General features: G+C 37.4%; 1 protein-coding gene across 2 annotated transcripts in view; it reads right to left on the bottom strand.

Moving 5' to 3' along the window:
• Positions 1-21,127, bottom strand: part of SFSWAP (splicing factor SWAP) — a 50,124-nt gene extending 28,997 nt beyond the window's left edge. For both annotated transcript variants that reach the window (XM_074920817.1, XM_074920818.1), the window contains exons 1-11: positions 20,748-21,127; positions 18,169-18,338; positions 17,477-17,614; positions 14,370-14,455; positions 9,556-9,781; positions 8,995-9,110; positions 7,984-8,119; positions 5,187-5,424; positions 4,716-4,847; positions 4,259-4,352; positions 1,811-1,988 (exon numbers count right to left, since the gene is read on the bottom strand). In XM_074920817.1, coding sequence (XP_074776918.1) covers positions 1,811-1,988; positions 4,259-4,352; positions 4,716-4,847; positions 5,187-5,424; positions 7,984-8,119; positions 8,995-9,110; positions 9,556-9,781; positions 14,370-14,455; positions 17,477-17,614; positions 18,169-18,338; positions 20,748-21,007 — 1,774 coding nt within the window. In that variant the 5' untranslated portion in view covers positions 21,008-21,127. The remainder of the gene's footprint in view (positions 1-1,810; positions 1,989-4,258; positions 4,353-4,715; positions 4,848-5,186; positions 5,425-7,983; positions 8,120-8,994; positions 9,111-9,555; positions 9,782-14,369; positions 14,456-17,476; positions 17,615-18,168; positions 18,339-20,747) is intronic.
• Positions 21,128-24,781: the final 3,654 nt, after the last annotated feature.

The raw sequence follows: 24,781 nt of genomic DNA, 5'->3' as shown, positions 1-24,781 counted from the left end.
CTGTAAAAAAACCACAGAATACCACAAAAAAAAAAAAAGAAATTGTGGATCGTTTCAAGCTAGGTTGTATTAATGGCTCTTCAAGAAATATTAAGAATAGCTAATATATATTTAAGTCTGAATTAATCCTTTTCCCTCACAGAATTTTCATTGGAACATATTTCAAGAACCATTTTCTGGAAAAAAAAAAAAAAACAAACAGAATTTATCTCTAAACCATTTGTCCAAGATGCAGCTTCTAAGAGTAAAGACTGAAATCTCTCACACATTTCAGCAAAGCAACCTACTACCATACGGTCTGCTGCAATATTTATCCTTCTCATGATGCCTTTTGCATATATATCCTATCAAATTTCATTCAGGGACATTTAAATGCAATAATTAAATTACATACCAAGGTTCATAAAATATAAGCTTTGCATCTTGTAATTCTGGGGTAAGGAAATAGGCTCAGAAATAAAGAACTCAAGAATTCTAAGAGAAGACGTAGTATAAGAGTGATTTTCCAACTTTTTCATCTGACAGAACAAATCCTAAAATGGGATTTTACTTGTTCAGAAGCAGAAGAAAAAATCTAGTGGCGGATGTTATGTCTGTCTTGCAGCCAAGCCAAGCCAAGATTACAAGAAACTGGGATTTGTATCATATTAGAGGAAATGAAAATAAATTTATAGGAACAGGATTGTCATGAAATGACTCACTGGTTACACTCCATCATCTAAATTTGAGCAGATTATTATTATTAAAGCATGGGATCCAGTTTGCCATTTATTAATAATACAACAAGAAACAGTATCATTTTCTGTTGTATGTTACATTCTCTTAATAGGGCATCTTTGAAGACAGGGAAGATTGCTTCTTCACTGGGGAAGCTACACAATCTGCCCAGAGATGAAACTGCAGAGTATGGACAGCCGGGCAACCATGCCAAAGAGTCTGGAGCTTGCAGCCCGTGGAGGGAAAGAAATTGCAGTGAGGAGCAGGAAGAGAGAATTTCAAGGGATCACAGGGAGTAGATAAACTTAGCAGCAATTAAGAAAACCACTGAAGTGGCAGGAAGGCCGTACCCATCCATAGGAACACAGGTAAGAATGTTTTTCGTTTTTGTTTTTTGTTTTTTGTTTTTTTTTTTGTCAGTGGCTTTCACTTCTAGTTAATAGATTTAACTGTCTAGGTTTTACTGAAAAGAAGAAATTTTAAGATTTTTTTTCCTAACAGGCCAGGAAATTAGTTCCCAGCTATAAATAATTGCTTCTCCAACTCAGGACACTAATAGTGTGTTAGCTGACTTTGACTGGCTTCCAAGAGATCCTCCCATTTTGTCTCTCTGCTGGTATGACTGCAAGAGGAAAAACAATCCAGGGTATTTTTTTCCATTATGACTAACGTCTAACACAGGAAGACTGAGCAGCTAAGTAATAAGCCTAGAGCATTTCCTCCATATGCATGGTTTCAAATAAGACTACTGCATTTATTCAGAAGGAACAACGTCTTTCTTGCACAGAGCTTGTAACTGTCAAGTTTAAAATGACAAAAACAAGATTCTGCTGGGGTCACTGATGAAAGCCTTTAACTTTGCACAAAACTGAAATAAACCCATTTATACTGTCAGACCATAAATACCTGATAGTTGGATAACAAAGAAATATGAAAGTAATCAAATTACTTATTTCAGTCCTTTTTTTGATGCTTTTAGTGAAAATATTTTCTGCATGATTACATTCTTTTCCCTACTTTCCCCCTGCCTCTTTTTTTTTCCTCAACTATAGTCAACAAATATCTTCACACCCAACAAATCACGCTAACATACCTTTCACCAATTTACCATCACTGACAGTTTTAGAAGGAAGAACATCCTTTTTAGTTCCTGGAACTCCCTTAGCACTTGGCTCAGATGCATCTTCAGGTGCATGTTCATCTGCAAATTGAGTCTCGCTTGGTGTATCACTGGCAGTATCTGCTGGAACATCTTCAGATGAAGATACTCCCTTTTCAAAAGAAATGTGCAATCTTAATAACTAGGTAGCTCATGAAAGAATTAAAGCAGTGTCTGTGGAGCTGAAATTTTGCCAGCCATTTCAAAAATCAGCTAATCACATAACAGATAATTTTACATCAATAAGCACTCATGACCAGAAGTCTGCTTCTTATAAATAATGTACTACCTTATTTAAAACCACAAGCTGCAAAAACTACAGACCTACAGCAAGAATGTGTTGTTATTTTACAGTGAAGAAAATGTTCTGCAGCTGGTACGCTTCTGCCAACAACTGTTTTAAAAACTACATTTTTAAAATTAGACCCTAAAAGCATATACTTTTTTCCCCAAGTATATTTTATTAGTTCTTGATTTCCAGGGTCTGGGACAAAAATCCATTAAAGTTAATTCACAGTAACAGAATAAAAGCTTATGAGATTTTTCCTAATGTACAATTGCATGATACCTTCTTTATAAAACCAAGTTTTACAGGGATCAGAGGTTAATGTGCTTGATTTGTTCCAACATTCTGCTGAAGAACATTGGGCCTATCAATGGGTTTTGTGGCATTAAATTGATACAGTACTCTGCGGAGATTTTCAAAAGAATAAAGAATTACTGATTCTACTATTACATGACTTGAATCATTCAAGATCACCTCTAAACTTACAGTATAAAAATTTGAAGTTGTATACTGTAGAAAATTAAAAATATGCACATGGTGAGTCAGGTGATGACATTAAGTAATTTAGCATTTAAATGAGCCTCTCTCAAGAAATAGTTTGGTTGTTTTCCACTGGCTGCTGTTAAGTATACTTAATGTTGAAATACCAGGTATTGAAGAGAACCTTTCATTGCTCCCTGCAGCCATTCCCTGACCAACAGAACTAATTTCTGAAAATTCTCAAAGGGGAAAAACACAAGGAAATCAAGGACTTAATTCTGTATTTACTGAAGCCAGTAGTACAATTTCTTATTAACTATAATGGCCAAAAGGAGAACAATCAGTTGCGTTAGTTGCCTATATGTACATTACTAAAGCATAAAGATAATATTGAAATCATTATTCTAAAAAATTAAAGAGAATGGCATTATCTACAAAACCATGCAGTAGGAAAATATGCACTGCTACATGTGACCTCAAGGGACTTAAACCAGTTTCTGCTTGCTTCTTAGCAGTACTCATTTGAACACTTAAAATGTATCCTTTACTATTACACTTTGGCTACTGTACAATTTCCCCCCCAAATAAATGTTAACAAGTCCTTATTAATTATGTAAGTATTATGAATTCAACCCACTGGTTTGCAACTAAGAAACTCTACAATAATAGCCAGCATTGTGGTACAGGACAATTTTGCATGTAATTTATCAGCTGAATAAGATCATATTTACCACAGCTTATGTTTAAAACTATTAAAACAAAGTATTAGACACAAGTGTTTCAAACAGCAACTAGTATTGAATTTCTTCATTTTCCACAAAGCGATTTTGAGGAGTTTACCCACAGGCCTACCTTCTTCAGTTTAAGGCTCCCCAATCTAAGCCTTGAGATGACAAATGACATAGGGCCTAAAAAAAAAATAGCTCTTTCCCATGAAAAGTTAACATCAGATAATGTATTTCTGATACTATTTGCAATTTTCTTTTCAATACGAGAACAATCTAATGAGATTAGCTAACATGAGAATAGTTAAAAACAAGGATGCCAAGTCTGGGTATCATCTTCTAATAACACGAACTAGGAGAAGCAAAGCAAGTAGGAAGCTGATGTGAGATTTTGAAGCTCCAGTATTGTTTCAGTCCATCATGACAGGACTCTTCTTTAGAACAACCTCCCTCAGAATAAAGCACGTCAGAAAAGTAGCCTAGCTACTGTGCTATTGTTCTACAAAGAACCATGAGGCATATGAGAAGGTATGGTTGTTAAAAAGTTATACCTAACCTTTCTGACAGCAGAACACTAACCCAGTCCTACAAAGCTCTAAACCTTCAAAAAGCACATATATAAAGCTGAAAGATTTTCAGGTTGTCATTTTATATTAAAACCACACTGAGTGGCTGGTTATACTAAAAAGCAAGAATTAAATATCACACCACTTCACATAGCCTTCTTTAAATGCTATACAAAACTAAAAAGCAACAAAAAAGCGCATTCACATCCTCTGCTGAACAACCATAATTCAGTGTTCCATTTCTAAAATGTCTCATGGTAACACAACAGATAAGCAAGTCCCCTTCTCACACTTATATTTTTAATGTACACAAACACACATGTACCTGACAGCTGTCACTGCTCTCTTTTTGAAGGAAGAACTGTTTTTTAAATTCATAATAAGCATTATACTGGTGCCATGGTTGCAGGAACTCAAATCTGTTAAAAGAAAAATGGATATGTGAAAATGCACACAAATGTAGTAAATACCAACAATTCTTTGTCACCTAATTTTCTCTAGCAAATGGAACAACACCATTTCATGTTTGGAAGCACTGTAACTGATGTCTAAACTTACAGAGGATACACATTCAAAGCATGCTTTCTAAAGACGTTTTGTGAGGTTGGCTCTTTTGAGGATTTGGGCAATAATGCTTTGGCATTACCTTTAAGACAGTCCCTGAATTTCAACTTTAAAAAATTACAGCTTTTCTTTTCTTAAGACCCACATGTCCTGGTAATATATTTAAAAATGAAAACCTCAACTTTTAAAATAGAAGTTAAAAAAACGTTTTGTCTTACCTGAGATCATTCTTTGCACGAACACTGGTTTCAAATTTTATTCCATTCCTAGCAACATACTCAGCTAGCTTATCAATAACAGGCTGGATATCGGGGGGTGGAGGTATAATGGCAACCACTGGAGCAATTGTGCTGAAAACATTAAAAGTACATAATTTTTATAAATAGAACATACATATCTTTCAGACTCTTGCTTTAATAAAAAACAAAACAAAACAATACATTAGAAGTTTGCTCTCTGGGTTCATTCTGCAGTTAAAACAACTTGATTTTCCATCATGCAAAAACTTCATAGTAGCCAAGTAAGAATAACCACATACAGTATCAAAGACCAAAGTGGAGGTAATCAAAGCTGCATAAACACTGGTGAATGCTACTGAGGATCACCAGCAACAGAACCCTTACTAAATACTTTGTATTGAAGTGCAGGAAAGAGACCCCTCAATGAAAAAGCAAATGTATATTTGGTACCTTGTAGATGTCGTGGTAGAAGTCAACGCACTGCTGCTATCAGTTGTGTCTGGGGGAGGTGGAGGTGTAGTACCAGGGGGTGGAGGAACTGTTGCTACCCCTGTAGTGCTTGAAACAGTCACCCCTGCAGGCAACGCATTGTAGTAGGTGGCAACATCAATTCCTGGAGGTGGAGGCGCGAGGCAATAGGTTCCATCAGGTAGCATATAGTAACTATAATACATGGCTGCCACAGTTGCTAAAGGAAGACATATTTAAGAACAAAGTTCTAATCAGAAGAAAAATACCCAATTAAAAAAAAAATTATTGCATCAGTACAAACACATTGAGAATCCAGATTCACACAACACGCTAAAAATGGTATTTAATTTACTGTGTAAAGAAAAAAAATAAGGCTCCTATTAACGTGCTTAGGATGAATAAGACATCTGTAGATTAAGAGGCAGAATCAGAATGTACAGAAGGTCAATTGGAAGCCAAACAGGCACAAATGGAGAAGTGAACCAGAGAAGGCCGGTTAAAAAATGACCTAATATGAAATCATTCTTCCTAATCTAATTCACCTCTGGCAGTTTAACTCAGTTAAAACTACGTATGCATTAAGAAAGAAATGTGCATATATTCAAAACTAACATAGAGAAATCAAACCACTGGTATCACTATATATTAAACCACTATTATAGTTAAATATATACACACCTACTAACTGAAACCTCAAAAAGTAGACGGGTTTTGCAATTTAACACCAATACAATGAACAACTGATGTAAGCAAGTTTTCCACACTAGAGGCTTCTACAATTCTAAATGTTTATTTCTTGAGAGTTTAAAGGCTTATGACTTGTTTTCGTTAAGAACAATATTTGATAATGCTTTAATTAAAAGGCAGTTACTTCCTGTAAATCTAAACAATTTCTGCAGAAAGACAAACAGAAAGTATTCAGGTAAGATATTTCAAAGTATTTACAGTAAGAGTTTACATTTCTGGAGGCAAAGTTTAATCAATTTATTATAATGAATTATCGTTTTAAAAGTTTCATAAACATTCCTGTGTGGCAGTGTTTACTTTCTTCAAAGAATAAGTTTATTAAGGAGAGCAGAATAAAGATCTGTTAAGTTTCAAAGGCAGGGAGTGAAGTTGCAAACTTAACTTGTATCGTTACTAAATTATAATCTCCCAGTTTGTATCATATACATTCAGATTCAAGCCTGACATGAAAGCAGTTGGAAAAGCAATGAGCATTATTCTACAGAGATACTTATTCTGATTCTAGTCTTTCTTGAAATAACCAGTACTTTTCAATTTCTCCACAGAAATCTTATTTCAGTTTTATTAAGATTCTCTTCAGGTATAGTTTTAAATAAAAATTACTTTCATGCATATTCCTCTCCATATATTACACTCTGACAACACCTGTAATCCTTTGGGATTTTCTGAACTCAGATTATTATAGTGATACTTATTTGCAACAACTTTACTAAAAATCCAAGAACTTCATCACTACCACCACCCTGAAGTAACACTACTCATTACCTACAAATTTATAATACCATGAAACCATACTATAGTGAATGTTGCAATATAATTTCTTCTATCTCAGTAGTATCAAATGGCAAGTCCCATAAATGAAAAAGCTTCATTTCTGTATTCAGAGGAATCAAGGGGTTTCAGAATTCTGAAATTCGAAAATAATTAGAGGCACAAGACCCCAATCAAGTTTGACTTCAACTTTTGGAAACCAGACACATCAGAGAAGATAATGTTGCTAAAAATTTAATAGCAAAGTTTATTCTTAAAAGAGGTTATAGATAGGTCTTAAAAGGGGTTATAGACAGGACAGTCTGAAATGGTTCAAGAAAAATCTAAGGCTAAAGATTTAATAATAATTTGGAGATAGGAGAAAGTCTTGGTTCTTCAATATCAGGCATGGAAAAAGCAGCTGAGCACACAACTTTCCACACTGCTCACTTATAATTCAAATATACCATTGCTTTTGTTGTTCTTTTGAGAAAAAAAAAATAGGGTATCCTTTATTAAAGGATGCCCTCTGTAGCTACAAACTTAAAAGTCAGTACTCCCTCTCAGATATTGTAATGAAAAATACACTTTATAAGATTAATTTTTAACTTTGAATCTTGCATATTCATGAATTTTATTCTCTACATAACATTGCACCAGTGCACAGAATAATGGTAAAATAATGAAAAATTATATGGATTGACTGTATAATAAAAAACTTACTTATTTACCATAAAACTACTTTCAAACTTAGAGCAGAATATTATCCTAAAACCTTTTATCACTTCAGTGGGATTCTTCAATTTACATGATTTTACTTTTCCAGATTTTTCTTAAAAATACTCCAGCAAAACTGTTCAAAGAAAATTTACCATCTGCATTTTGCTTAATACATGAAGCTTTTTTTTTAATGGGAATCTCATGAATTACTGTATAGGACAATTTACTATTCAACAGTGAAGGCATTAATTAGGCTTCATTAATAGAAATTGATGGAAGTTATCAAAAAACATGAAGGATATTGTGCTAATCATACTCAGACTAGAGACTTGGCCTCCTGGCTGCCCACCCCCTCCACCCTATTTCTGTTTTCCCTAAGCAGCTAACAATTCAACAGATACTTGGTGGACGAATGCACCTTCAAAGACTCAGGAGATTGAAAAAGAATAAGTATCAGTTACGAATGATCAAGTATGAAGCTAACGTATTTTCTTTCCACCAGCATCCACATACAATTCATCAAGACACACCACCAGCTGTCTAATCACAATGCACTTACAATCAGACGAATATTCTGCTTGTGATGTCTGTACAGCTGCCCCATCTGTTGACTGTGGTGTAGATGAGTTATTATCTGATTGGGCTTTGCGCACCAGTGCTGCAAGTGGATGATCAGGATCTACTACCTTCAAAGGCTGAAAAGATTTTAAGAATAGAAAAAAAATTAAAATCTGAAGCACACATTTAAATCATGGTAATATCAACCTAATTTGGAAAGCAAATTTATCTACGTTAATAAGTATCAGTAATATTGTCCAAACAATGAAGTTACTGGTTTCGTAACTCTCACATCAGAATCAACTTCTTTTTTGAAAATTAGTGGAAAACAAAACTAAAAATACTTTAATGTGAACAGAAATCCATGACCAAAAAAAGAGCGGGTATTACTCTTACTCATTTACTGCTGAGGCTGGGATAAAACACAGAACCTGACTTGTCTAAATATCAGACACTACCATTCTTCTGAAAGCCTCAAATGTGTACAACCATTTCTCGTTCCCATTGTTCTGTCACTGATACTCAGAAAACAAAAATAACTAACATACCCTGCAAAATTTTCATTATACAAGTAGTACATTCTGCTGAAATATTATTTGCTAAAACTATTACTTCATGTCAACATTTTATCTATTAAAATCTAAAACCAAAACATCCTTTTTCATCTTATATACGGAAGGCATTAAATATCTTAATCCTTCCAGTTTCAATTCAGATTATGTGGGATAAACCCTTCAGTGATGCCTTCCATACCACAGCACATCAAAACCAAAGATAGAATTCCTTACAAATGGAAAAATAACAACTTATGTACTAGAGAAAAAGGTAGCTTGAAAGCTTACCAAAACAGACTTAAATTACTAAGACACAGTCTGGGGGGGGGGGGGGGGGGGGGGGGGAAACAAAAAACATCTTTGTTAACAGAAGATCTTAACACCTGCATATTACAATTTTTGTGCCCACGAATCTGATGGTTTACAAGGTAGCAAGTAATTTTAATAAGGTCAATTACCTTCATGAGTTCTTCAAGCCTACTGCATTTTTTAGATGCAAAGAGACTCGGATGCAGATAATTTCCATCATCATCATCATCGTCATCATCTTCTTCCTCAGATTTGACTCTTGAGTCTAAATAAAAGCAATGTCTGAATTTAATTTGGGTTTGTATTGGGAGACAAAGATGGTACAGGACATATACGTGTTCTTAAACAACCATTTACGTAAATCTGTTTATTCACAAAAACATGGATACAGGAAGATATTGCTAGCCATCAATAAAACAAAAACCTAAGCACACAGACCAACTTTCCATTGGACCAGAGGTATTTAAGTATTCCTAAAAGCTCCAAGATCATAGCACCTCTTGTATTTCAAAATTTCACAAAACAATCTTTTCTTTTAAAAATCTCCTCCAATTTAAGCAAAATTTTGAATCATCACATCGATCTCAGCTGCAGGATTACAGTACTGCCATTGCAACACACCAACAAGATGCAGCTATTTTGCCAAAAGACCAGTGGATGTTTCAGTGAGTCACATCCTGAAGCTATGCATTTGACAAGCAACAACTTACGTTTTTTCTCATCTGCTTTATTTTCAGAAGGAGCAGCATATCTTCCCTCTTTCATAGCCTTCTGAATGAATTTGTAGTAGGGATTGAGGTAGTGATCAAATCGCAAGAAGTCAAACTGGGAGTTGCGTGCTTGCTTGGCTTTTAGCATGATCTCAAACTGTGCTCCCTGCTTGCAGACAAAGTTTGCAGTTCGTTCTATAATCGCATGCATTTTTGCTGTTGGTGGCTGTGGGAATAAAATAACATATATTTGTATTCTCATAAGCAGTTGGTAAAGTGTGTTAGAAGTCGAGGGAATTAGAAAGAGCCGTAGTTTCCTGTCCCTCAGCTTTCTCTAGCAAGTCAGTTTCATAATCAGTTTTATAATAGCACAACTATTTTTGCCATTGCACACCAAACTGAAGAGGGAAACAAATCCTGGTTGACTTTGATGTAGCAAAAAATTCTCCTAAGCCAGGTACATGTCACAGCCAGACACTTCTGCTGGCCCAAGAGAGCAGACAGGTCTGTTTCTTGACACAGCAGTGCCAACTTTAAGTGGCCCTCTCTTACAATACCTCAAGGCACTCTGAAGACTCAACATGTAAGGTCTTCTTCCCAACAGCTGTCCTTTATTCTGTTATCACTGAATGTGCAAATTTGTTCCCTGACTAGATAAACTTGTTACTATGCACTTGCTTGGAAGGAACATGTTGCACCTTAAGACCCACATAAGAACTGCAATTGCTATGTGCTGTCACACTCCCATAAAGTCATTTAAGTCATTAAGCAGCATCCATATATTTCCACTCCTGAAATCCCATCTAAAGAGCACTGCCATATCAAACCCAAGAGGTAAAAAGAATAAGAATACAGTTAAAGAAGGAATGAACTTCACCATTCACTGTCTTTAATTTCATACTCAGATAGCTCTGTTTTGTCTTGTGCTCAATAAACTGTAGAAATACATATTCTGTGTGCCTATATAAAATGAAGTGTCACATTAATGATTCGGTTTAGCTTTGCATTTTTATTGGTCTAGATGCAGAAGTATGTTGTGAACCTCAGAAAATCTTTTTCAGAAGATTGGAAGCACATGAGAGACAGTGGTGCTCTATTTACGGAAAAATTCTGAGTGTGATCAAACAGCACATTTTTAGAAATTATTTTCAGCCGATTGGATCTTTTACCAGAACAACATGTTCAATATGGAAAATAATTAGTTGTGTCAAGTTTTACTTATCCCTCTAAAACACTACCAAAGATTATTTTAATTAGAGGCAATGAAGTTCTCAACAAGCTGATAACATTCTGTGCATTGCCAGTTTTACTGTTTAATCATACCTGAAGTTTCTCGATTTCTGCAGTTCTTAACAGAAATACAAAATACACTTAAGGCTGAGAGACTCATAAACAAAGCTGCAAATCAGCAAGGAAGCTCAAAAACTATTTTATCTGAAATTACTATCTGGTCTTGAATTTGAAACTGATACCACTATAAGCTCTGGAATACAGGCACTATGAATATTAATATGCTTTTAATTGACTTCTGAGATTACTAACACCACTGATCTACAAAACTGTAGAAACTTTATAAAGTGAAAAACGTTAAATAGCAAACAGAGATGCAGCTATCATAGATATGTTCTAGTTTGGTATTACATTTAATAAAAACATTAAACATTTAAACTGAGAACTGTTAAAACTCCTGAAATTTGAGAATACTTGCCAGAGCTGAGAAAAAATCCTTCTGAAAAACACTCCAATGCCATAAATGCTATCATGTAGTCAGATATTCTGTTCCAATCTTTAATTATTATTGTAATTAAAAGCTTTTCATGAATGAGTCTCCCTTACTGCTAGTTAAGCAATAGCCCCAATCTTCTGTAAGCCTGGAAAATAATTTTAAGTCTTATGTTGCCTCTCAGTACTCTCATCTGGAGAAAACAAAGCAATCTGCAAACTCTCCTTGTAAGTTTAACTGATAATTTCCTCTTGCTGCCTACTTCCAGAGCAACCATGCCACTTCAAGAGGCAAGAACAGTCACATTTGCCCATAACCCTGACACCAACAGTTTCAAGCAGTGCAAGACCTCCTGCATCCTCAGCCCAACTCTCCTATTTGAAGTTCCAGAATGACATTGCTGCTGCAGTTGGAGCTGCCATACACTGAACATTCAACAGCCCACTACAGCCTCTGGATCTCTTTTGCACTAATGCTGCCTTATAACTACTTAGTCTGCACTTTGGATTGCTCTGTATTACAGAACCTATTTTACATTTGTCTTTATTGAACTGCACCTTGCAGATTCTGAACAAAGTCTCCAAGTTAAAATTTGAGAATCAGCTTGCTATCTTATTTCCAAGCACTACAGTTTCCTCCCCAAAATGATTCAAAGTTTACAAGTGTCCTCCCCCCGCCATAACCATCTACAAGTGCCATGTCTTTTAACTTGAATGTTAATTAGCAGTAAACTCAGGAAAGACCCAGAACATTTCTATAAATCAGCAATATAGCTGTAGACCTTTCCCAATCACTTGTGGATTGACATAATGGCAACAGAATTTATCAAGTATTTATCTCCCTCTCTTTAAAAACAGGAACAATGTAGAGTAAGCAGTATTTTTTTAAAATGCCTGTAAAACCCCATCAATAATTTACCAGTCTTCTATCCTTCACAGCAATTGAATTAAAATATACAGACTAAAAACATTCAGTGGTAAAACCGAGTGACTTGATTAGAACAACAATAACAAATAATCAAGGCTTACAAAAAAAAGTTCTCACAATTCCCAATCCAATGTCAAATATACATTGTTTTAAGAGCTGCTGTCTAGACATTTTGCATTTTTTAAAAAATCAAAAGCAAATATGCCAACATTTGCTTTCTGTTAATTTGAATATACTAGAGTTCTATAGATGACTGATAAATTGCTTCAGTAAGCCCAATACTGCAATCTGCAACTTGCATGTAAAATGTATCCTAAGTTTCAGAACAAAATTCAAGCAAAGCAGCAATCTAAACCAGCGAGCATTCTTTTACCAGTGGTTACTTTTTGGAAACAGCATCCAAATGCTAAATAAGCAGCTTCTCACTGAGAACTCAATATTCTTATTTTCAGACTAAAGTATAACTCATAATTTAAAGGCAATAATGTATCAAAATCTTCCCTGAAGTCAGAAGTAGGTTTGTAAGCACTTCACTAATGAAATATATTATAAGACTGTAAAGAAAAGTAGAGAAAGTAAAATTAGAACAAGTGAAGTTGCACATTAGATTTGTTAAATAGCTCTTATTTCATATAAAAAACAGAGCAGAATAAAAATTTTCAATTAAAAGGTAATGAAGTAGAAAAACACTCTCACATAAACACCCTGTGTTCATCATTAGTTATTCTCACAGAGTGCTTCGAATCTTTACTAGCCAAGGTTATCAAGTTGAGAAGGCAGCCCAAATATAAATTAACACCTTCACGACACTGTCCCGTATGACACCCTTGTCTTTAAATTGTGGAGACGTGGATGTGACAGATGGATCACTCGGTGGATGGGGAATTGGCTGGATGGTCACACTCAAAGAGTTGCGGCCAATGGCTCAATGTCCAGGTGGAGAGCAGTGACGAGCGGCGTCCTCAGGGGTGGGTGTTGGGGCTGGTGCTGTTTTAACACCTTTGTTGGTGACACAGACAGTGGGATCAAGTGCACTCTCAGCAAGTTCCCCAACAAGACCAAGTACAAGATCCTGCATGTGGGTCAGGGCAATCCCAAGCACAAACACAGGCTGGGTGGAGAAGGCTCTGGAGAGACCTTTTAGCAGCCTTCCAGTACTTAAAGGGTGACTACAGGAAAGCTGGGGAGGGACTCTGTCAGGGGTGTAGGGATAGGATGAGGAGTAACTGTTTTAAACTGACAGAGGGCAGATTTAGATTAGATGTAAGGAAGAAATTCTCCCCTGTGAGGGGGGTGAGGCCCTGGCACAGGTTGCCCAGAGCAGCTGTGGCTGCCCCCTCCCTGGCAGTGTTCCAGGCCAGGTTGGACGGGGCTTTGGGCAACCTGGGCTAGTGGAAGGTGTCCCTGCCCAGGGCAGGGGGGTGGGACTAGGTGATCTTTCAGGTCCCTTCCAACCCAAACCGTTCTATGATTCTATGATATAGGAGAAAGAATATTATCCGACTTCCCAGATTTTTTATGAAACTTGAAATAAATTGAAAATCCTCATGATTGCAACTTTACTCAAGCTGGAAAAATACACAAATTGCAATTAAGTTTACAGTTTACTAGGTAGCAAATTCTAGTAACGCCACAAGAAGGAAAGAGCTTCTATATGCTATCACTTTCAAGTTATTTCAGAATTTGCTACAAACAAACTGTTGCTTTTCTCCTTGAATAGGCTAGTCTTAAACACAACCTTTAGATTTGATCTCTTCCTACCCTCTTCAGATTGGGACTCAATTAAAAAGAATCCAGAAAAAAAATCTTGAACAGAAGCAATCTTTTGGTTTAATGGTCCTTGATATTTGGAATGTCAGCCCTGACATCTCAGCAAGTATCCATTCCAAGAACAACTGCCCTTTTTCTGCACTATCTAAAATAATATCACAAATTAAACAAAATGCACTTATCATAAGCACTGGCAATAATTTCAGTGTGAAAAAGAAGAGTCAAGAGAGTTGACAGAATTCAAAAACTCAAGAAAGAATTAAGCTACCGCTCCAGAATAATTTTAAAAGATATCGCACTGAAGTTAATGGGGGAAAAAAACCAAAACAGTAAAGCACCATAAACTCCTTGAAAATTGACAGAAATGTAGGATGCCTTAAATGTATACACATACCAGTTCCACATCAGAAGGTACGTTCAGTCCCGGAGGGGCAACAAAAGGTTCTTCATTTTCTTCTACATTTTCTGTCTGAGCTGTTTCTACAAGAAGTGACAGAATAAAATACTATAGGACAAAGCATGTCAAAGTACCCAAACGTTAACAAAAAGTTAGTAAAATAAAGTATATCTTATACAATGAGCAATCAAGGAATTTACCAAATGAAACCATAACCAGCATTTGCACCAAAAAGATTTAAAGATAGTTCCTCTCCCTGGTGTTACATGTAGTTTAGCTAAGAGTGCATAAATTATGTCTTAACAGAGATATTAGGAAGAATAAAACCTTATAAACCTTTGTCCTGGCTATAGTGCTGAAGACAAACAAGTGTCAAATCAAACAGAAAACATATATTTTCATGAATATTACTCCTTGTTTTTACAGGAAACCCCATGCAAAATTAAGGGGAACCATTTTCAATGCACTGGGTGAATCCTTTCCTAACAATGATTAAAATATTACAGCTATCCAGTATCTGTAAAGCTGTTAAGATGCATACATCTGGTCTATCTGAATTCTGTTCCCCGTTAATTGACCATTTCAGCCTATGTAAACAAACCTAAGTAAATCAGCTTCCTAACCCTAAGGAAAGTTGTACAGGAACACAATAGGCAGGCTAAAATCCATTTCCATCACACACAAGGATAAACCAGTAGTTGCATCAATAATTGATTAAAATAAACATTGCCATTCAACTCTGAGTTCAGTCTGAAGTTGGTATGGTTCATTTTATATCAAATTTAACATATCCAAATACTGAACAGTTTTATCACATGAACTACTCATTTAAAATAGTTGTTCTTTCATAAAGGCATATTTGTATTACATTCTATTATTTGGCATACCAGAAACGTTCCTCTGAAAATATTTTCCTTTACAAATATTTATAATAATTGAAGTGGAAAGTTTACTTTTAAAAAGTATTATCTATTTGAGTATTATCTATTCTACTAGCTTTAAGAGAAAATGTATTCTAGTTTTATCCTAATGAATGAGACAGCACAAACTGCATGAAAACCTGACTATGGGAACTATGGCCACAGACAGGAGAACAGCCTAATCATGCATGAGATGTCAGAGCAATTACTGCATACAAGCTCTTACTCATGCAAGAGAGTTAACTTTTTTGTTGCTGTCTAGTGGGTTGAGGTTTTTTTAAATGAACTCAAATAGTTTAACTCCACAAAGGCACACAGAAATTTTAGCATCAAGAAAGAAGGAAGAAGCAGAATAGGACTGCTTCTTTTGGCAGCAGCTCCAGCTAACACTTTAAGTGTTCACAGAACTACAGCCTTTAATTCACGTTACTGTTATCTGCATCTTCCAATACTGGATTTTACTCTACTATGACTAATAATAAATGAATGTTTTAAGAATTTATAGTATGGTATTATTGGAAATTGTCACCATATTACCATCTATTAAAAGTCTGTACAGTTCAACTACAGCAAAACATTACCAATGTTCCTGTCTCACTTTTGCCCGAAGTACTTTTTCCCCAAGTGTTACCAGAAAATGCCCCTTTGTTACCTATCATTACTAAAAATTTTCTAGAAGATATGTTTGGTAAGAAAGCTCACAACTGAGACAATGTTCCAATAACCTGCTATGAGGACCTCTACTCAGCAGCAGTACTGAGAATTCTCATATTACACCGCAAGATTTTGTAATAGCTTAGCCTGACACTTCAACGATGTATCAAATATTAATTAGCTAAATATTAACTTCTTTAAAGACTGGGTAGTTATATCTCTCTTTGCCAATGACTAAGTATTCATATTTTAGCATTATTCCTAAAAATATTACTTCATTAAGGCTGAAATACTTTATTCTAGATACCATTTTAGGAAAGAAACCCAGACACAACTTGAACTCACGACAGCTCTCTTACCAAATGAAACTGGAATTTTTATTTATTCCTTACACACTTGATCAAAGGTAGATTCTGTAACATTATGGCATGTTTCATGCAGTTTTGGTAAGGCCTTCTCCAGTATGGACACCCTATAATGTTCAGCAGATTGCCTTTTTAGTGACTAATACAGAGAGGGCATTCACCTTTTTAATCTCTATGCAGTAGAGAAAGATGGGGGAGCCAAACTACAAACGTGTTCTTCTCTATCACCTCTAATTTTTCAGTAGGCTTATCCCTACCCCAGATCCACACAATATGAAAAACAGCCCTATGACAAGAAGTACTTAAAAACTGTATGTAAAGAGAACTTAGAAACTATCTGGTTACAGAATGTACCAGACAAATGGGAATAAACAAATGAAATGAACCTCAGAAAAGACAACTCAGTTCAGCATCAATACTGAGGAGTACAGGCAAAACCACTGGTAGAATGCAAGCACCATAGACACTGCCCTGACACAACCTCTCACACAGCAGCAAAAAACACTAAAAAAGGCTTCAGCACCTAGAAGGGTCCTGGATTCCAGACACACCTTGGTAAAGAAAGCACGTCATACAACAGTAACCCATCAGTACATAGTTGGACAACCCAACTGTTAAGCAATCCCAACTTTACTGAGACAGAGTTCAATAATATTTGAAAGTTTCCTTAAGACTTCATGTTAAAAATGCAAAGTTGTTGTAATTAAAGACAGGAACATGAGAACCTGCATTTTTTAAGATCACAGAGAGGGGCACACTATGTTGAAGACAGACTCATTTATAATAATTAAGATGACAAAATCTAAACTTAAAAAAATACATATTCTCATTAATTACTACTCTGTGTTCGTAATGATCTTTTCCTTCTTGATCAAGAAACATGGTGTCAAAAGACTGCCATGTGATGAATTACTATTTTTTTCTGAATAAGAATCTGCAAGACAGCAGAATTAAACTTATCCCGACTACTGTAGTATTGACTGCGCCACAGAAGGAAAACATTAAGCAGCACATCAGTAACACAGTTCCATAAAAACTTTTTTGAAATGCTTTGAGATTTTTTTTACTTGCATTTTAAATGAAACATACATTTTCAACCTTAGTGAGAGACACACAGGTACCATGTTCTTCATCTCAATTAACCCTTGCTATTTTTACCCCTTACCTCTTTGTTTAGCAGGCTGATGCTCCTCCTCCTCAGTGGGTTCTGAAGGGTCATAATAATCACTGCCATAACGGAATCCCACTGCATTATAGGTACCATCCTCTGCCAAAGCTTCACTCAGTCTTTTATATTCCTCCTCTTGAACAGAAATGCAATTACCAATCATTAGAATATATTTAAAAGCTTATTTCTTAAAAAAAAAAGAGTAATATTTCTTACTTTAGTAAAAAAAAAAAGTAATATTTCTTACTTCATTTTTTTAAATGAGAAGGTTTCACATAATCATTTTAGCTTTCATTAAAAACTGAACAGAAAAACACAGCATGTACATATGCTGTTTATTTCTTCCTGAAGAGATAAAGGCTGCGGGTTAAAGCACTGTAATGTAATTATGTATACAAGAGCACAGAATTGCATTTATACAACACTGAAAATGTAGCAGAATGTGTTTATTTGGGGGTTTTTGGGTCTGAAATCCCAGTCTGCCCTCAGAATCTGGGCAATTTCTGTGTGGATCTATATTTAAACTATCCTGAGGTCCTCTCACATACGCAAAGACTCCCGTTTTTCGAATCCACTGGGTACTGTCAAGATAACATCAGAAAAAGAGAGTATAAAATTAGGAGTAAATTTAATTTCATAATTATTTATTTAAACATGTGCTAAACTCAGGAAGTTTCCTTGAGCAATACCTTGCCTCGCCTCCTCCTCAAGCAAGTCCGTATGCAAGGCTAAATACCTCTCTTCATCACAGAGGGCTTCTATTCTAGCTTCCTCTTCAGACAATTGATAATCTCTGTTCCACGTGGAATATTCAGCATCATATTCAGAAAGGTCATGTAGGTGACCACGCCCATCATACCTGCAAGATGAAACAGCTGGTCAATGCAAAAAACTTAGGGCTTGGGTTTATGTGACTACTTAAATACTTACCCATTAAAAATGAAAAAAAAAATACTTATACGTTAAAGCACATTTCCTTTTAGAAGTTACGTTTAATTTTGCTAATCATTTGTCACCAACTATCGAAAATTTGTTTAATAGTCTAAATTCCTCTCAAAGAAACTAATAAATTATTACAATTAAAGGCAAAGGTATCCTCTAATAGTTTAAGTGGGATCCATTTCCTTAACAGCTCTTACCGTACGTGCTTCAACCAACCAATCAATGTCACTTGCAAAATACGTTTTTCTGGAAAGTCAAATAGCTTACATTCACACAAACCCGAATACATAAATACCTATCCGTAAGAACCAAACGGTCGAAATTTCCTCGCTTCTTTCTGCTAGTCCCGAACTCTCAGGAGATATCTTCACCATAGAAACTTGCGTCCATTGGAGGTAAAATCATGGCTAGGCTCGGCCCCTAGCCATTTGGCTGAGGAAATAAGTTCTGGGTTATGTGATAGAGAGACACACATACATAGGAACAGTAACATATACATGCAATTTAAGGAGGTTCACCGTAAAAACGGCAAAGATCAATGACGTACAGTTCCTTTCTACTAAGCAAAAATAATTTTATTTGCAGGAAAAGCACTGCATTGGGATAATGTTTATGCATCAGTAAGAGAAACTGATTGAAAAGTAAAGTGACAGTAAACTCGACTCCGCTGAGGTGTCTTCCCACACACAACTCTTGACTTGTGCCAACTTGCTAGACCAAAAACAAGGAAAGTAAATATTCTTATAGCAGAAAGTTAATGAAACATGTAGGTCTGGTTAATCAAGCTCTGTCCACAGGCAAACTTCAACCCATGTCTTCTCATAGCAATGTGCTTTTCTTAAAATGGTGAAAATGAAGACTTCCTGCTGCTGGAGATAAAAAGAATCTAAACTTCCAAAGGAGTTTATGAGATTAGTAATTGCAAGCTACCTTAACTTACAAATGTATGTTATTTAGATTTTTTCAGTATTATATGTATATACATGCACATACTTAGTTTTTGCTCCCAACAATTTCTGTAACGCCTGTAAATAGGGTTACTGTTGCACAAGACCACAAAAATGGCCTCTACCTATTAATGAAATCTGTCACAAAAGTGATCTGGACAAGAAGTGTGTATCATAACACTTCTATTCCTATGTAAGTAAGAATTAAACATAGCTACATTTATGGCTGTTTTTTAATATCTGCATGTTTATTCCAATTTAACCAATTAATTTATCCAGTCTTATGGAAGGAAATTAAAAGATGTTCCTTTACTGATATTTTTCCAAGCCAAATAGGGTTGTTAAATCAAGAAAAATCATGTATAGCACCAAAGCAATGATGAAATTGAGGGAACAAATATCTACAGTATGCCATGTGATCCTTTTCAAACCAAAATCCTTCCATCTTTCCCACTGAGGTTTTCAGGGTCAGCCACAACTCTTAAATTGTACTTTCAGTGCTCCACCCAAATATATCCAGCCTGACCTCCCATTTTAACTCTCTCCAGGAAAATATTCAGAAAATTCATTCTGAATTAACTTATTTCTAAATCCCACCCTGCACTGCTGAAACAACTTCTGAGACCAGAAGAAACATCAAAGCAGATTCTATTACTCTCTCTGGCCATGAACCTGTACCTACTGCAAAACAACCAAAAAAACCCACCCCTGACAGAATTTGAAAAGCAAGCATCCAAAATCAAAGCCATTCTGCCTAATACAGTGAATCATAGCACAAGGAAGAAGTAATTAGGCCAAGAGCTGCCTTTGGGGTTATCCCACCAACAGCCTGCAGCCAGATTATGCAGGAGAAATAAGAAAACCCCATTTCCCCATAGGTGGATAAATACCTTTCCACTCCCCACACTGCAGCCTTCTCGCTTAGAGAATATATAAAGTGCCTAATAAGCATTCCCATGCAATAAGGCTCCCTTGGTTTCCAAGTGAGAAAAGATGATGTTTGTGGTTTGCATTGAAAAAGAACAAATCATTCCCACTCTCCACTCCACCCTGTAAACCCTACCCTAACAAGTGGAGCAGACAGAACCGAGGCACACTGAGTGTCAGGAGCAGGTGAACCTCCCAGCACTGCCAGAGCGGGGAACCCCACGTTCCCGCTGCCGGGGGGACAGCCCTGCAGCGTTACAACAGCAGCACTCGAAGCACTCTACCAGGAGGAGCTGACCTCCGACTCTGCCAGTGAAGAAGATCCCCACACCTCTGCCAGTGAGCCTTTTGTTCATCCCCCGCCCTCACTTGCCCACAGCATAAGGGGAGGAACAGAAAGAGGCTATAACAGGAGATCTCGCAGCAGAGTCTGGGGGTTGTGTTACACCGACCTATCGATCATGATCTTGGGGTCTCCCATCCAAGGAATAAGGTGTCGCCCCTGCTCCTGGTACTGAGCCTTCTCATCATCTCGAAACAGCTTGCAGGCATAGCCGAACACCAGCAGCTCCACACGGCTATTCCCACCTCCACCTCCTCCTCCACCTCCTCCGGGGGGCCCGGGGACCGCTCCCCCGCCTGACAACAACATTAGGGGCGGCGGGCCTGCTTCTTCTGCAGTCCGTCGAGAACCTCCGACCCCTCCGTACATCACCAGGGGATGCAGCGAGGAGGAGGCAACTCGCAGTAACAACGACTGTCCGAGAAGCGAGTCCCCCAGAAGGCCGGGCCCGCACTAAACTCCCCAGCTCCAGAGCACTACAGTCGCCATCACCCGAAACAAAATGGCGACCCTTCCGCTTCCGCTGGCAGGGCAGAGGCTGCCGGCTTCCGGCGGCGGGCAGATTCGCTATCGGTTTTAGCGGCCCGAGGGCGAAAGCCAAGAAAAACGCGGCGCGGCGGGGCGAAGCTCCGTGCTGCCGGTGGGGCGGGACGGCGCCCGGTGTCCGCGCCTGGTTGCTAGGCGGGCACTGCGGCGGCAACCGGGCGCGCGAAAGTGCGGAACCGAGCGGGGGCGGGGCGAGGCGGCTCCTGCCGCCGCCCTGCTCCAGTGCCGGCGGCTGGGCGCGTTCGTGGCGCATCTCAGCTGAAACGCGTCCACAGAGCTTAAAAAGAGAAGGAGGGAGGCCGGGGAGGCTCTGCGCAGGGCGGGAGGCCGTGTCTCCCGCTGCCTGTCGCCCCGCGGAGGAGCCCCACGGAGGAGCCACCGGCGAGATGGGCCAAGGGAAATGGAGAGGCTGGGGGTGACGGGGCTCGGCAGAAACGTGCGGCGGGAGGGCGGCTCTCGCCAGGAGAGCGGAGCCAAGGCGCAGCGCAAAGCGCGGGCTCGCCTCAGGGCGCTGGGGGAAGGTCCAGGGGAGAGGGGGCCTGGGAGCCAAGGCCGGCAGCGGAGAGGCTCTGGCGCTGGGGAAGGTTTTTCAAAAAACCCGATACGTTCGACTCTTTTTGCTAGACTTGTGTAATTTGGGCTGAAATTTTCAATATTGTTTACCTCAGGATTATTACTTTTGGCGTGCTTCAAGAAATATGAAGGCACTGTTTTGCATATTTTAGAATAAAATGTTATAAGGAAGCACATTGTGGTTTGCAATTCACAATGGGAGTTAATCCACAGCCTTTGTTACCGGAGATTCTGGATGCCCATAAATACAGGCAGAGCTGCTGGGGCTTTCCTGGGTGAACAATTACTGACATCACTGTAGACAAAGGAATGAAAAATGAAAAATCATGTGAGAAAAGCCATGCACGAGCACTGGAAAAGAGATGGGTAGCTTCTGTCTGTCAGCATTTAGAAATACCTGCTACCATGCAAACTTACTGAAGGAGGAATCTAGAAACTTCCTTGGACACTTCTTTATTCATCTGGAGTCAGGAGATTGAAAACAATAATACATGAGGTTTCTACAATATCTTTCAAAGCGAACTACAAAATCTGAGTAAACTTTATAATGTTCTTTTAGGTAATTGTGATGCATATACAGTTCTGCCTGCCAGTCCATGTCCTAGAAAAGATGGTTAAAAATCTACTAAAGTTAACATATGTATGATTTGCAATGAGTATGTGGAAATTATCAAAAATTGCAAGATGCTTCAAAACTATCAGTGAAAAAATCTGCTAAAGGTAGATGCTTCAGACATATCTTACTGTTTTATAAAAATAATGACTGTGTTCTTTTAATGAAGAGAGAAGTTCTAAGTGTAACACTTTCCTCTGACAGACCTGAACACCAAGGAGACAGGTGGGAACATGCTCGAACATTGTGCAACAATTTTATACCAGCTGGGAAACATTTGGAATAAAGGAAAGAGCAGGAGAAAACAATAGAAAGAACTCCAAGGAAAAAAATAAACAGGTTTTGATGGGGAGTATAGGAAAGCAGTATGTGGTGAGGATTTTGTGACTTCCATAAGTCTTCTGGTAATGCAAATGATTCAACCAAAAGGTAGTATGACACAAAAATGGCTCTGTGTGCTTGAAGCAGCAGTGCACAAAGATAACTTCAGACTGTTTCACTGGGACATCAGCATTTGAGACAAGGATGTGAACTGTGCATGAGTCAGATAAAGGACAAAGATGGAAATCTTAGTTACAAAGAATGCAATTACAGAAAGATGGAGGGAGTATTTTAATGATCTCTTTAATGGTGAAATGGATAAAGGGAAACAAACAGCAATTTTCCAGCCAGCTGAGCTATTTGTAGAACCAAGAGGTGACCAGAACACCCAGGAACAATAAAGCACCAGGTGCTGATAGTGTTCCCACTGAATTATTAAGAACAGGAGGGGATAAGACTTTAAAAACTAATTTGTGTTAGTTTGGTCGTTTGAAAATAATGTAAAGAAATGAAAAAGGGGAACCACATGTCTATTTTTGAGAAGGAACAAAATGAAACCTGAGGCCTGGGGCAGCATCTTGCTGTTTATTACAGCATGTGGTGTTCTAGGCTATTTGTTCACATGTAATTAGCCTGTAAACAGAAGAGAGATTAGGAGAGGTTTCTGGAAGAACAGGACTAGAGCACAACAGGTATTTTCAGATTATTGAGTACCTGAGGAAAAGAAGTAGGAATGTGAGCAGACTACATACAGGGGTTTTAAATGTATTTAAGAAAGCATGCCATACTGCATTATGAATTTGCATTGTAATAAAAAAGCACCTATCCCTTCTTTTTTTCCCAGTATGTGTAAAAACCAAACTTTTGCATTTTTTGGTGGTTTTTACTGTACACCATCATTGGGAAGGGAACTTGATGATAATCATATAGAATATGATTTTTTACCACATTTAAAGACGCATCCAACTTCAATATCTACTAATAAGAAAAAAATACTCTGAAATTACTGTAGACTTATGTTTTAAAGTCTTAATATGGTAGGATGCCCATGTTACTTCATTTAGACCCTTGATTAGTCTCAGCTGTCCTGTCTGTGATGAAGAAAGGCTAGCTGTAACAGGAAAAATTTACAAAATTAATCTTCCTATCCCTCTTTCTATTTTCATTTTGCTTTAGGTAGGAAAGCAAGAATAAAGCAAGTAAAAACAAGCCTTTCTTTCCTAGGCTGATAGCAGTTGCTTTTTTCATCTGTCTTAGGGAAGTATAGTATTGTTTTGCAGTTTATCTTTAGCTAAAAGTGTATAATAACACATTATTCTTTAGTTCTGAAGTAGGTTTAACAGAGAAGTGTGTTCTGCTGATTCTAAAGAAAAATATCAGATCACATTTCAGCAATATAAAGGAGTTTTCAGCATACCAAAAGAATGCATCAAATGTTATTCCAAGCACATGGAAGATGTGAAACCTGAAGCTCTGGAGTTAGATACCCTGCAGAAAACAAAGCACAGGATGGGTAAGCTGTTCAGTACAGAAACACATGCAATTTTTCAGTAATTAAGAAGCTATCATTTGAGAGGGATTTGATATAAATTCAAACATGTTTGTAGTCTTCTATATTGGTTATAAGGGGACAAAACTTTACATGAGAGGCCTACCATAAAGGATTTTGTTGATCCAGACAAGCACAATTTTTTATAGTAAAAATAGAAATCTTGCAGATCACTATATCAATCTTGACATTGGCACTCTCAAACTATTGAAGTAGGTTTGTTATTTTTGTAGAAAATACTCTGTTTAGTCAGGCTGAAGCCAAGATCTAAGTTTTTTTTTCCTTGGTCATCATTTGTTCATTATGGAACTTGGCATGAGCCCCCACTTCTGTCAGATTTCTTTATTCTGTCTCAGTGGTGTGTTATAACAAAAGAGCTGCTGTGTTCTGTTGGGAAGGATGCACAGAACCTGCAAGGTTTCCTTGAACACTGAAATTGTACGTAATTATTCTCTTAAATAAGTTATTCTCTAAATTATCATGACTTTTTGAGCAGATTTTATTGTTATTTCTGCCATTACTGTAGCATCCACATATAAAA

The sequence above is a fragment of the Athene noctua genome, chromosome 17 (assembly GCF_965140245.1).
Source record: "Athene noctua chromosome 17, bAthNoc1.hap1.1, whole genome shotgun sequence".
NCBI classification, from domain to species: Eukaryota; Metazoa; Chordata; class Aves; order Strigiformes; family Strigidae; genus Athene; species Athene noctua.
The sequence above is the reverse complement of the archived record's forward strand: the minus strand, read 5'-3'. Positions and strand labels throughout refer to the sequence as shown.